This window comes from Trachemys scripta, chromosome 14 (assembly GCF_013100865.1).
Source record: "Trachemys scripta elegans isolate TJP31775 chromosome 14, CAS_Tse_1.0, whole genome shotgun sequence".
NCBI lineage: Eukaryota > Metazoa > Chordata > Testudines > Emydidae > Trachemys > Trachemys scripta.
Genome location: NC_048311.1, coordinates 35,640,623 through 35,655,115, shown reverse-complemented (window position 1 = coordinate 35,655,115; position 14,493 = coordinate 35,640,623). Strand labels below are relative to the sequence as shown.

The window sequence follows — 14,493 nt, the reverse complement described above, 5'->3', positions numbered from 1 at the left end:
ATTCCAAGAGCCGGTTTCTATCCATTGCGGGCACAACTTCTGCCGGGCCTGCATCAGCCAGTGCTGGGGGGAGTCGGAGCCAAACTTCTCCTGTCCTCAGTGCAGAGAAACCACCCCGCAGAGAAATTTCAGGCCCAGCAGGGAACTGGCGAGAGTTATCGAAATAGCCAGAGGGCTGAGTTTACAGGCAGCCAAAGGCTCAGGAGGGGAGCGAGTGTGTGAGAGGCACCAGGAGGCTCTGAAACTGTTCTGCAGGAAGGAACAAACCCCAATCTGCGTGGTGTGTGACAGATCCCGGGCTCACAGATCTCACGGTGGTTCCCATAGAGGAAGCTGCCCAGGAGTACAAGGTAGGAAATCTCCGCCCAGCATCCTGGTGCCCGTTCCTGCTCGGCTGAACAGAAATGTTCCCCGCTGTTAGCCACGCGGTAGGGAGAGGGGTGAAGTGATCATCCCAGAGAATTGGGTGTAGGGGGGGAGTGGGGTTAGTTGGGTTTGTACTGCATGTTAACCTGGAAACCGCAGCCCCTCCTTTTACATTGCAAACCCATTTTAAATGGCCAACCCAATTCATCCTTGATATGGGAAATGAGGGCGCTGCTGTTTGAAACCATTCCCACATGTTAAGAAGGTTAAAAAAGCCAAAAGACTGTGGCTTACCATGGCTGCCTGCAAGCCGAAATCTGTTGCCTGGCACTGTGTGAGTGATCTCTCACACCAAACCGGCAGGCCCTCACTATAAGAGGAAAAATGCGACCTTGTAATGAAAGCACATGTGCTGTGTAATGTGAACAGCAAAATTTAACGTGAAAGAGTGTACCCCATTGTTCTCTAAAATGTGTCTTTTTTAACCACCTCTCCCTTCTCCTCCACCAGCTGCAAATGTTTCTCCTTCGCAGAGGCTAGTGAAGATTAGAAGGAGAAAACGGCGGACTTGGGATGCTATATTCTCGGAGCTCCAGATGTCCTCCCACGCTGACAGAGCACAGCAGAATGCGTGGAGGCAGTCAATGTCAGAGTGCAAAAAAGCACAATATGAACGAGAGGAGAGGTGGTGGGCTGAATCGCGGGCTGAAGAGAGCAAGTGGTGGGCTGAAGAGGATAGGTGGCATCAGCTTGCAGACAGAAGGCAAGAGTCGATGCTCCGGCTGCTGGAGCATCAAACTGAAATACTCCAGCATATGGTTGAGCTGCAGGAAAGGCAGCAGGAGCAGAGACCGCCGCTATAGCCCCTGTGTAACCAACAGCCCTCCTCCCCAAGTTCCATAGCCTCCTCACCCAGACGTCCAAGAACGCGGTGGGGGGGCCTCCGGCCACCCAGTCACTCCACCCCAGATGATTGTCCAAGCATCAGAAGGCTGGCCTTCAATAAGTGTTAAAGTTTTAAAGTTTTAAACTGCAGTGTGTCCTTTTCCTTCCCTCCTCCCCCACCCCTCCCAGGCTACCTTGGCAGTTATCCCCCTACTTGTGTGATGAATTAATAAAGAATGCATGAATGTGAAGTAACAATGACTTTATTGCCTCTGCAAGTGGTGCTTGAAGTGGGGAGGGGAGGGTGGTTAGTTTACAGGGAAGTAGAGTGAACCGTGGGGGAGGGGAAGGGTTCATCAAGGAGAAACAAACAGAAGTTTCACACCGTAGCCTAGCCAGTCACAAAACTGGTTTTCAAAGCTTCTATGATGCGCACCGCGCCCTGCTGTACTCTTCTAACTGCCCTGGTGTCTGGCTGTGCGGAATCAGCGGCCAGGCGATTTGCTTCAACCTCCCACCCCGCCATAAATGTCTCCCCTTTACTCTCACAGATATTGTGGAGCGCACAGCAAGCAGCAATAACAATTGGAATATTGGCTTCGCCGAGGTCTATCCGAGTCAGTAAACTGCGCCAGTGCGCTTTTAATCGTCCAAATGCACATTCTACCACCATTCGGCACTTGCTCAGCCTATAGTTGAACAGGTCCTGACTACTGTCCAGGCTGCCTGTGTACGGCTTCATGATCCATGGCAGTAAGGCGTAGGCTGGGTCCCCAAGGATAACGATAGGCATTTCAACATCCCCAGCGGTTATTTTCTGGTCCGGGAAGAAAGTACCTTCCTCCAGCTTTTGAAACAGACCAGAGTTCCTGAAGACATGAGCATCATGTACCTTTCCAGGCCATCCCACGTTGATGTTAGTGAAACGTCCCTTGTGATCCACCAGGGCTTACAGCAGCATTGAAAAGTACCCCTTGAGGTTTATGTACTCAGTGGCTTGGTGCTCCGGTGACAAGATAGGGATATGGGTTCCATCTATCGCCCCACCACAGTTTGGGAATCCCATTGCAGCAAAGCCATCCACTATGACCTGCACATTTCCCAGAGTCACTACCCTTGATATCAGCAGGTCTTTGATTGCGTTGGCTACTTGGATCACAGCAGCCCCCACAGTAGAGTTGCCCACTCCAAATTGATTCCCGACTGACCGGTAGCTGTCTGGCGTTGCAAGCTTCCACAGGGCTATTGCTACTCGCTTCTCAACTGTGAGGGCTGCTTTCATCCTGGTATTCTGGTGCTTCAGGGCAGGGGAAAGCAAATCACAAAGTTCCATGAAAGTGCCCTTACGCATGCGAAAGTTTCGCAGCCACTGGGAATCGTCCCACACCTGCAACACGATGCGGTCCCACCAGTCTGTGCTTGTTTCCTGGGCTCAGAATCGGCGTTCCACGGCATGAACCTGCCCCAGTAACACCATGATTTGCACATTGCTGGGGCCTGTACTTTGTGAGAGGTCTATGTCCATGTCAATTTCCTCATCACTCTCGTTGCCGCTCTGCAATCGCTGCAATAGCCTCCTCGCCTGGTTTTGGCTTTGGCATGTTCTGGCTCTGCATATACTCCAGGACAATGCGCGTGGTGTTCATAGTGCTCATAATTGCCGCGGTGATCTGAGCGGGCTCCATGATCCCAGTGCTATGGTGTCTGGGCTGAAAAAAGGCGCGAAAACTATTGTCTGACGGAGGGAGGGAGGGGCGAGTGATGACATGGCTTACAGGGAATTAAAATCCACAAAGGTGGCTGTGCATCAGGGAGAAACACAAACAACTGTCACACAGAATGGCTCCCCCCCAAAGATTGAACTCAAAACCCTGGGTTTAGCAGGCCGTTGATTTCACGGAGGGAGGGGGAAGCAAATGAATACAGAACAAATCTGGTCCATCTATTTTTTACATCTTAGGCTGGCAGCAGACGGTGCAGCATGATTGATAGCCATCGGCATCTTCTGGGTGCTTGGCAGAAAATGCTGTATTACGACTGCTAGCCATCATCGTCAAGACGGTTCAATAGGACTGCCGGCAGGACTGAGTCTCCAGGAGACAAAACATGTCTGCCCAGGTACCTCCGACCGAACTCACTGAGGAGTACGACGACGACGGATACCAGTCGTAATACACCATCCACTGCCAAAAGGCAAGGAGCTGCTGCTGTATAGCAATACAGCCCCACGTCTGCCAGCACCCAGATAGCCGATGAAGGCTACCAGTCATACTGCACCGTCTACTGCCAAAAGGCAATTAGCTGCTGCTGTGTAGCAACGCAGTACCACGTCTGCCGGCACCCAGATGACATATGGTGACGGTGAGCTGAGCTGAGCTGAGTGGGCTCCACGCTTGCCGTGTTATGTTGTCTGCACAGGTAACCCAGGTAAAAAGGCGCAAATCGATTGTCTGCCGTTGCTCTGACGGAGGGGGAGGGGCCTGATGACATGTACCCAGAACCCCCCGCGACACTGTTTTTGCATCATCAGGCACTGGGATCTCAACCCAGAATTCCAATGGGCAGTGGAGACTGCGGGAACTGTGGGATAGCTACCCACAGTGCAATGCTCCGGAAATTGATGCTAGCCTTGGTACTGTGGACGCAGTCCGCCGACTTAATGCACTCAGAGCATTTTATGTGGGAACACACACAATCGACTGTATAAAACCGATTTCTATAAAACTGGCTTCTATAAATTCGACCTAATTTTGTAGTGTAGACATACCCTGAGAATGTATCTCTGAATCCTGCTCTTTCTGCTACTGGAACGACTGAGATTGTCACAGGTCACTGATCACAACAGAAAGAAACCATGTCAGAGGGGAAGGGAATTTAGGTCGAGGTGGAACTTTCTAGGAAAATCTTCTCTCTGGTTAAGTGCAGAAAGTTTCTGTCTGCTTTTGAGGTGCTGAATATTTAGAAATTCCCCTCCTGCTCATACAGGCTCTGTGAAATCTCCCCTGCTTCTGGGTGTGTCCTTGATGTGCCCTTTCCCTGTTTGTGCCTCTTCTTTACAGGGAAAGGCAGAAGCTGAGAGAGAGAAAATTGTGGCTCAATTTAAGCAGCTGCACCAGTTTCTGGAGGAAGAAGAGCGACTCTGGCTGGGAGAGCTGGAGAAGGAGATTGTGAAGCTGCAGGATGAAAATATCACCAAACTCTCCGCGGAGATTTCCCGTCTCAGTGAGCTGATCAGCGAGATGGAGGGGAAGTGCCAGCAGCCAGCGAGTGAATTCCTGCAGGTGAGACCTCAGAGCCTTGGAGATATTTGGGAAATGGATGACCGGGGAGACCCACGTGGCTTGGAGTGCAGGATCCGAACACTACAATGAAACTCACTGTTTCTAGTTTTTACATAGGAATCCTCTCTCTCACTCTCTCTTTAATGGTACCTCATTTTATTGTTATGAACAACTGTTAAAATGTGAATTCTCTGGTTTATGATCACTTCCACTTGCTTCTGTTTTATTATTCTCCTTTGTATTATTAGTAATTTGATTAGGGGTATGGAACAGTTTCCATTGGAGCAGAGATTAAAAAGACTGGGAGTGTTCAGTTTAGAAAAGAGGTGACTAAATGGGGATATGATGAAGGTCTATGAAATCATGACTGGTGCGGAGAAAGTGAACAGGGAAGTATTTTTTACCCCTTCACATTACACAAGAACCAGGGGTTACCCAATGAAATTAATAGGCAGCAGGTTCAAAACAAACATAAAAAAATGCTTCTTCATAGGCCTCACAGTCAACCTGTGGAACTCGTTGTAATGGGATGTTGTGTAGGCCAAAAGTATAACTGGATTAAAAAAAGAATTAGAGAAGTTCATGGAGGATAGGTCCATAAATAGCTGTTAGCCAAGATGGTCAGGGACACAACCCCATGCTTTGGGTGGCCCTAAAGCTCTAACTCCCAGAAACTGGGACTGGGGATGGATCACTTGACATTGCTCTGTTCTATTCATTTCCTCTGAAGCATCTGTCAGAAAACAGGACACTGGGCTCGATGGGCTGTCAGTCTGACCCAGTATGGCCGTTCTTGTGTTGTTAGGGATCCTGGGAGAGGGGCCCCTTTATAGGGTTTAGATTTTAATGGTCTTTTTACAGTGTTCTGGGTCCACTTATGGCCCACATCACTGGGGGAGCAGAGCCCGTTAATAACACACATTAATTCAACCGCCGCTCCTGAGGCAGGGAAATATTATTTAAATAATGTGATCCCTGTTTCATGGAGTGAAAGGGGGACTCTCTTTTGGAAATTATCCCAGGCCAGCTGCCGTTCTACCTATGACACCACTAACACCCCTGAACCAGGATCATAGTCTGGCCCACCCCAGCCTCTTCTCCACCAGCTGACTTCTTTCTCGTGGTTATCACTCGTACCTGAACTCTTTGTTCTCTGTCTCCCCCCCTCTAGGACGTCAGAAGCACCTTGGGCAGGTACATGGCTCCATCTCACTCTCAGGGACGCTGTGTGGGGAGGGGCTTGAGCACCATGCGAGGCCCACATCTCCTCAGGGCACCACGGTTAACTGTGCAGGACAGGGTCACCCCTCAGATCCTAATCTCCCCTCTGCTGACATTACTCCCTGGATTGATGCTCTTTATTCGAGACGCTGAGATGATGAAGCATGAGGACAAGTTAATAGACCCGAATAGATCCATTGAATTTCTTGTGTCCCAGGGAATGGGAATATGGACCCTTTCAGATCAGCAATGTTCGAATATGTTCAACTTGTGTCCGTTTGGCACCCTGGTGAGGTGATTTGGGGTTAGTGGTCTCCATCTATTTCTGACTGGGCAGGTGTCCACACCATAAAGCGTAACGGAGTCAATGCAGCTTGTTGGCCCATCTGCCTGCTCCACTTCCCCTCAATGTCATCTCTCCCCAGGTCATGCTGGAAACAAACTGGGCTGCTGTGGGTGAAGTTTGTGCTGCCCTTGCCTGAGCGGTACCTGCTCTGAGGCCGGGATACATAGAACAATCCAGCCTCCAGGCCCCGCAGTCCAGCAGCTTTCACTGGCATGAAATTCATCTGAAATATGGATAAAATCGTGATTTACAATCAATTAATTAGAGAATTCTGTTTCTCTCCAGGTGCGAGAAAGGGAAGTTCCAGCAGACAGTGGCGATTTCTCCTTGGTGATTTTACCCAGAAAAACATTGTACTAAAGGAGACTCTGAAGAAATTCCAAGGTATCGAGCAGGGATTGAGAAAGGAAAATGGAGTCTGATCTCTGTGAATGTTGGAGGAAACGGCCCTGTCCAATTAGCTGCGAATGTAAAACCCAGTTTAAGAACATGGAAGAAATATAGACAAAGTTTTGAATTAGCTAAGAAATTTTTTTCCAACATATAAGATATTTATGGAGAAACAATAATTGTCCGAATGTGATTCATTGTCGTCTTCCTTGCCCTAATTCTTGAGGACTGCAAAGTACTTGGTTGAGTGAAACGCTGTGGTAATGCAAAGGGCTCCATCTTCTCTTCCTGAGTCTGTTTCATTCTGGTCTGACCTGTCTAAGAATTTTCGCTTGTAGAAAGGCAAGGAACACTAAATGCCACTGAAACCGTGTTTTTAACTATGTTATTAGTGCAGAAAAGTGTCCATAAGTCTGATACTGGCCCATCTCCATATGGGCACATTTTCCACTATGTGTCTCTCTGTATTTCTCTCTCTGGGTCTCCCTGCCTTTTTCCCTCTGTTCGTGTCCCAGAACTACAGCAGTTATTCTGTTAATTGTAGAAATCCTGCATGAAACATAATTTTGATACCATGAAATCTCTTTCTCTCCCTCTCCTCCCTAGAAGCTCTGGTGTTTGAACTGCAGACAGCAAGTAAGTGGATCTCTGGCAAAAGGGGGTAGTCGAATGGGTGGGGTTTAGATGGATTGAGAGAAAAGGACAATTTGTGTTTGTGGCACTGGATTCACTTGAGGAAGAATCTTCTGAGATTGAACAAAACAGAGGCCCCCATCCATAGAGAGTGAGCATTGCAGGGGAGGGGGCTGGGGCACTCCAATATATTATCAACCCCTTAATTACTGTGCAATGTACTGACTGAGTGAGGGCTCTGACTCCTCTGTTATGCTGAGGGGGTGGGTGCCTGGTCTGACCCTCCCTCAGTGTGTCCATAGGACATCGCCCATTCTCTGTCTCTCCCTGTGGGTCCCACCTCTTCCTTCCCCCTGGGCTCTTGGGTTGCCAACTAGGCCCCTCCGTCCTCTCTGTCTTTGGGAGGTCTTCTGTGGACACTGCCTCCTCCTCTCGCATTCACCATGGGCTGGGGGCCCTGCCCTGGTGTACCCACCAACTCCCTCCCACCCCCTTCCACCCAGGGCTACTGCCTCCTCCCCTTGTCCCAGCTGCACTGGGGTTTGTGCTCCCCTCTCTGCTGCCTCCTTGATTCCCTCTGACTGGGGGTGTCTCCCCAAGAGGCGGCTGAGGCTGATGCCCCTTCGGTCCCACCCCAGACTCTGCTGCCTGCCCCGCCCCGCCCTGTCCCTGCTGCTGGGAGTGGGGAGCCGCAGCACGGGGAGCAGGAAGATGCAGCGGGGAGGAGATGGAGATGCAGAATCTGCAGCTATAACAGCACCTCTAGGCCCTGGGAGGTGGGAGCCGCGGTGAAATCCCTGCTCAGCCCCAGCACAGAGGCAGCTTCCTGAGACCCAGGACAGAGAGGCAGGAAATCAGGGAGGGTCCCAGCCAGGACAGGGCTGCTGGGGAGTGTGAGAAATGGTCCCAGCCTCTCCCGGCACTGAGCTCTGCCCCTAACGCTCTGATTCTCTCTCCCCAGTGAATGTGACTCTGGATCCAGACACGGCTCATCCCCAACTCATCCTGTCTGAAGATCGGAAACATGTGAGACGGGGAAACACACCACAGCGACTGCCCAACAACCCTGAGAGATTTGACACTGCGTGCTGTGTGCTGACCTGTGAGGGATTCACCTCAGGGAGACATTGCTGGGAGGTGGAGATGGGGGGTGGGCGATGCTGGGCTGTAGGAGTGGCCAGAGAGTCTGTGAATAGGAAGCGGGGGTTGAGTTTTAACCCTAAGGAGGGGATCTGGGCTGTGCAGTGGCTGCATGGGGATCAATATCAGGCTCGCACCTCCCCTGAGACCACAGTGTCACTGGGCCGGGTCCCCAGCAGGATCCGGGTTTGTCTGGACTGTGACGAGGGGCAGATGGCGTTTTTCAGTGTTGAAAACAAGGCCCCGATCTTCACTTTCCCACCAGCGTCTTTCAATGGGGAGAGAATCCGCCCTTGGTTCTGTTTTTGGGACAGTGAAACCCAGTTGAGACTCTGTTCCTGATGCACAAGGTTATCTATCCCCCTGCAGGCCATGAAATGGGCTTCTCTAGACTCTGGCACCCTCATTTCTACAACCAGGGAATCTAAAGTGGACTGGTGACCTGTTCTCCCACCTCCAAAAAAACAACCAACCAAAACCACCCAGCCCTCAGGGACACTGACCAGCCTGTTTGTCACTGTTCTCTATGATCCCGGAGGACTCTAGCATTCTGCCTGGTCAGAGAGCAAGAGGAGGAGTCCTGGGTGAGGGAGGACAGTACAGGTGGCAAATCTTTGGGGCACGGGAGGGACAGGAGAAAATGGCTAATCTTCACTTTTGATGAGTGTTTTCTAGAATTTAATAAAGTTATTTTTATATCAAGCCCATGGAGGTTGTGTTTTATGGTTCCCACGCTCATTGGCTGGTGCTGGCGTTTTTGTTTTTTCACCAAGTGGATTCCGTATCTTCACAGCTGTAAAGATGCTGAAATGTTTGTGTCTCTCAATGATTTCTCCTGTCTCCTGCTGGATAAAATATAGCACTAAACCCAGGAGCCCTCAGAACTATTTGATTCACCAGTGTGGGGTTTGTTTGCTTTTTACTGACATGCTCGGTGGGGTCGAAATGGGTTACAGGCCATTAGAATTGCAACAAAAGCAAAGCCTCTGGAATTGCAACAATACTAATGATCATGTCTCTGCTAGGCCCCGTTCAGGTGCTTTCACCCAGTGTCTGTTGGATCCGAATTTCCCAGCCTGGGCGCATCAAGCATTCAGACAGTACAGTGACATGGAGCGAGTTACTGGTCCAAACTTTTCATAGAGGAGGGTCACATGCGTAGTTGTGCGGCACCTCTACTGGCCACGTTCAGAAACAAAAGGGCATCATCATCTGTTTGACGAGACTTTGGACATACAGTGTGTGCAAGGTTATGCTGTGCAGAAGATGCCATTTTACTCTACAAAAGGGCAATGATCCAAATTCATCCCTGCCGCTAAGTGGGTGCCCACCTCATTCAATGAGGTGCCAGATCCCTCTCTGCTGCACATTGGTGTTTTTCCATTGAAGTGAATGGGCAAGAGCTCCAGGGGGAGTAAATAAGTGTAGCTTCATTGACTTAAATGGACCTCTGTCAGCTTACAGCAGTGGTCACGAGTTAATCTTTCTTTCTTTCTCTTTGTTTCTAGTGTAGCTGCTCTTAAATTAAAATTAAAAGAAGAGAAAAGAAAGGCAATGGCTCTCCCACCAGGAGCGCTTGTATCGATTGGATTGTCAGTTTGGGGCAGTGTGGGATGGCTCCTGGAGGCCAGTAACAGTCGACATAAGCAATGCAGTGTCTACACTGACACTGCGTTGACCTAACTACATTAAACGTGACCCGATACCGCTCAAGGAGGTGGAGTTCTTACATCGGCGTAGAGAGCCACTCACGTCGGTGGAAGCCAGATTTAAGTGACGACACTTCCACAGCCAGGTTGACGGAAGGCACTTTTGTTGACTTAATGGTTTAGTGTAGACCAGGCCCTGGTGTGGTAACACTCAACTCCTGTTATCATGGGACAGGCAAAGCATGGGAGTGAGGAGCGGGTTACTGTGGCCTAGAGATGCTAATGAAAACTAGTTACGGTGCTCCTCTACCCACAAAGCAGGCCTACAGCCTTAACATAGGACTACTCGCAAAAGCTTTACTAGTAACATTTGCCTTATTTTGGCACATCCTTGTCCACCTCCATGCTCAGTTTTGAGTCCTGTCACTAACCCTGATGAAGTAAAACCACCACAAATGACAAAAGCCCTCTACTGGCCCTGTTCGTCCAGTATGATGCCTGTGTGGGGGCTGCATGATGGGTACCAGCAAAAATAACCCTCCAGCAATGTCCCTGTCACTGCTCGGGTGACTGCTCCGATCACAATTTGGAACTCTCTCGCCAAGGGGTCACAATTTGGAACTCTCCCGCCAAGTGGCTGGAATCTCCCATTCCTCCACCTTTAGCCCATGTGTTTTGGAAATTCCTCTGTCCCTGCAGCCCACCTTGGTGAGCTCAGGTGTGGCTCTACCTGCTGCTCCAGCTAAAAGTCCTGTTGCCGTCTGGTCCAGGAAAGGAGTCCTACATCAGTGGTTCTCAACCTTTTGGGGCTCAGGAGCCATTTGTCAATATTTATGGCCTGTTGTGACCCAGTAAATAGCCTGGGGGTGGAGGGCCTGGGGTGGTTTCGGTTGGATCCTGCCCTCCGGAGGGGTTGGGTGACCAGCCAGGCACTCACCGCACAGTGGTGGCTCCTGTAGCTCCTGTGTTGTGGGGCTGGCTGGGCTTGGCTCTCCGTTCTGGGCGTTGCAACCTCCAGGGTTGCAGTGCTGTTCGGGTTCCTCCCCATCCCCCCCTGACTGGACCAAATCTGTGTGAGTGGAGCTGTGCCCTGGCTCATGGGGTTGCAGGGCCACTCACTCAGGTTTGGCCTACCCAGACTCCCATCACCATGATGGCTGGGCCAAACTGAGTGGTGCTGGGACCCCAGAGGTTGCGGTGCCTGGAGTAGGGTGGTGAGCCCAGGCAGCCCCATGGGATAGGAGCTGCCATGCGACCCTTTGAAACATTCTGGTGATCCAATTTTTGGTCCCAGCCCATGGGTTGAGTCGAGAAACCCTGGAGTAGATGTTTTCAGCCTGTGTTGGGGCAGGGAGCAGTGCAAGCTCTGCTACAGAATCCCCGCAGACATAAAGGTGTCTATTCCCACATTTCAAAGGTGAGACAGATGTTGGTGTAGGACAGAGAAGAGCAGGAATGCCAGGCAAAGGGGAAGAAACTACAGCAGTTGTACCGCGAGGCAAAGGAGGCCAACAGCCTTGCAGGGGCTGACTCCTGGGCCCATCGTCCTTGGCACAGACCCCACCACCACCCTGTGGACATCTCCTGGGTCCTGGAGGAAGGAAATCTGGCAGCACACAGTGATGTTGAGCTCCCTGAGGTTGCCTGCAAACAATCATAGAATCATAGAATATCAGAGTTGGAAGGGACCTCAAGAGGTCATCTAGTCCAACCCCCTGCTCAAAGCAGGACCAATTCCCAGCTAAATCATCCCAGCCAGGGCTTTGTCAAGCCGGGCCTTAAAAACCTCCAAGGAAGGAGACTCCACCACCTCCCTAGGTAACGCATTCCAGTGTTTCACCACCCTCCTAGTGAAATAGTTTTTCCTGATATCCAACCTGGACCTCCCCCACTGCAACTTGAGACCATTGCTCCTTGTTCTGTCATCTGCCACCACTGAGAACAGCCGAGCTCCATCCTCTTTGGAACCCCCCTTCAGGTAGTTGAAGGCTGCTATCAAATCCCCCCTCATTCTTCTCTTCTGGAGACTAAACAATCCCAGTTCTCTCAGCCTCTCCTCATAAGTCATGTGCTCCAGACCCCTAATCATTTTTGTTGCCCTCCGCTGGACTCTTTCCAATTTTTCCACATCCTTCTTGTAGTGTGGGGCCCAAAACTGGACACAGTATTCCAGATGAGGCCTCACCAATGTCGAATAAAGGGGAACAATCACGTTCCTCGATCTGCTGGCAATGCCCCTACTTATACAGCCCAAAATGCCGTTAGCCTTCTTGGCAACAAGAGCACACTGTTGACTCATATCCAGCTTCTCGTCCACTGTGACCCCTAGGTCCTTTTCAGCAGAACTGCTACCTAGCCATTTGGTCCCTAGTCTGTAGCAGTGCATGGGATTCTTCCGTCCTAAGTGCAGGACTCTGCACTTGTCCTTGTTGAACCTCATCAGGTTTTTTTCTGCCCAATCCTCTAATTTGTCTAGGTCCCTCTGTATCCGATCCCTACCCTCTAGTGTATCTACCACGCCTCCTAGTTTAGTGTCATCTGCAAACTTGCTGAGAGTGCAGTCCACACCATCCTCCAGATCATTAATAAAGATATTAAACAAAACCGGCCCCAGGACCGACCCTTGGGGCACTCCACTTGAAACCGGCTGCCAACTAGACATGGAGCCATTGATCACTACCCGTTGAGCCCGACGATCTAGCCAGCTTTCTATCCACCTTACAGTCCATTCATCCAGCCCATACTTCTTTAACTTGGTGGCAAGAATACTGTGGGAGACCGTATCAAAAGCTTTGCTAAAGTCAAGAAATAACACATCCACTGCTTTCCCCTCATCCACAGAGCCAGTTATCTCATCATAGAAGGCAATTAGGTTAGTCAGGCACGACTTCCCCTTCGTGAATCCATGCTGACTGTTCCTGATCACTTTCCTCTCCTCTAAATGTTTCATAATTGATTCCTTGAGGACCTGCTCCATGATTTTTCCAGGGACTGAGGTGAGGCTGACTGGCCTGTAGTTCCCCGGATCCTCCTTCTTCCCTTTTTTAAAGATGGGCACTACATTAGCCTTTTTCCAGTCATCTGGGACCTCCCCCGATCGCCATGAGTTTTCAAAAATAATGGCTAATGGCTCTGCAATCTCACCCGCCAACTCTTTTAGCACCCTCGGATGCAGCGCATCCGGCCCCATGGACTTGTGCACGTCCAGTTTTTCTAAATAGTCCTGAACCACTTCTTTCTCCACAGAGGGTTGGTCACCTTCTGTACTGCCCAGTGCAGCAATCTGGGAGCTGACCTTGTGTGTGAAGACAGAGGCAAAAAAATCATTGAGTACATTAGCTTTTTCCACATCCTCTGTCACTAGGTTGCCTCCCTCATTCAGTAAGGGGCCCACACTTTCCTTGATTTTCTTCTTGTTGCTAACATACCTGAAGAAACCCTTCTTGTTACTCTTAACATCGCTTGCTAACTGCAACTCCAAGTGTGATTTGGCCTTCCTGATTTCACTCCTGCACGCCTGAGCAATATTTTTATACTCCTCCCTGGTCATTTGTCCAATCTTCCACTTCTTATAAGCCTCTTTTTTGCATTTAAGATCAGCAAGGATTTCACTGTTTAGCCAAGCTGGTCGCCTGCCATATTTACTATTCTTTCTACACATCGGGATGGTTTGTTCCTGCAACCTCAATAAGGATTCTTTAAAATACAGCCAGCTCTCCTGGACCCCTTTGCCCTTCATGTTATTCTCCCAGGGGATCCTGCCCATCTGTTCCCTGAGGGAGTCAAAGTCTGCTTTTCTGAAGTCCAGGGTCCGTATTCTGCTGCTCTCCTTTCTTCCTTGTGTCAGGATCCTGAACTCGACCATCTCATGGTCACTGCCTCCCAGGTTCCCATCCACTTTTGCTTCCCCTACTAGTTCTTCCCTGTTTGTGAGCAGCAGGTCAAGAAAAGCTTTGCCCCTAGTTGGTTCCTCCAGCACTTGCACCAGGAAATTGTCCCCTACACTTTCCAAAAATTTCCTGGATTGCCTGTGCACCGCTGTATTGCTCTCCCAGCAGATATCAGGGTGATTAAAGTCTCCCATGAGAACCAGGGCCTGTGATCTAGCAATTTCTGCTAGTTGCCAGAAGAAAGCCTCGTCCACCTCAAGATGGAGTTCTTCCAGTTCCAGACAAGCCTGGACAGAGAACCCCCTGGGGACGGGGAAGGGAGCTCAGGTGCATGTCAAGGTTCCTTCCCCACTCTGAACTTTAGGGTACAGATGTGGGGGACCTGCATGAGAAGCTCTAAGCTCAATTAACAGCTTAGATCTGGTCTGGCTGACACCACTCCCAAGCACTAATTCCCTTCCCTGGGTAGCCTTGAGAGACTCTTCACCAATTCCCTGATGAACACTGATCCAAAACCCCTTGGATCTTAAAACAAGGAGAAATTAACCATTCCTGCTCCTTTCTCCCACCTAGGGCCGGCTCCAGGCACCAGCCCTCCAAGCATGTGCTTGAGGCGGCACCTGGAGGGGGGGGGGGGCGGCACTCACCCGGGGAGAGCGGGGCCGCGGCCGGGCTCGCCGCCCTCCCCCCGG

At 50.5% G+C, this 14,493-nt stretch overlaps 1 protein-coding gene across 1 annotated transcript; it reads left to right on the top strand.

Annotated features, from left to right (window-relative positions):
* Positions 1-3,654: 3,654 nt before the first annotated feature.
* Positions 3,655-9,178, top strand: LOC117887092 (E3 ubiquitin-protein ligase TRIM7-like). Its single transcript, XM_034789334.1, has 6 exons — positions 3,655-3,669; positions 4,311-4,532; positions 5,704-5,760; positions 6,444-6,483; positions 7,096-7,125; positions 8,084-9,178. The coding sequence occupies exons 1-6, from the start codon at positions 3,655-3,657 to the stop codon at positions 8,602-8,604; spliced, it is 885 nt and encodes a 294-aa protein (XP_034645225.1). The 3' UTR covers positions 8,605-9,178.
* Positions 9,179-14,493: the final 5,315 nt, after the last annotated feature.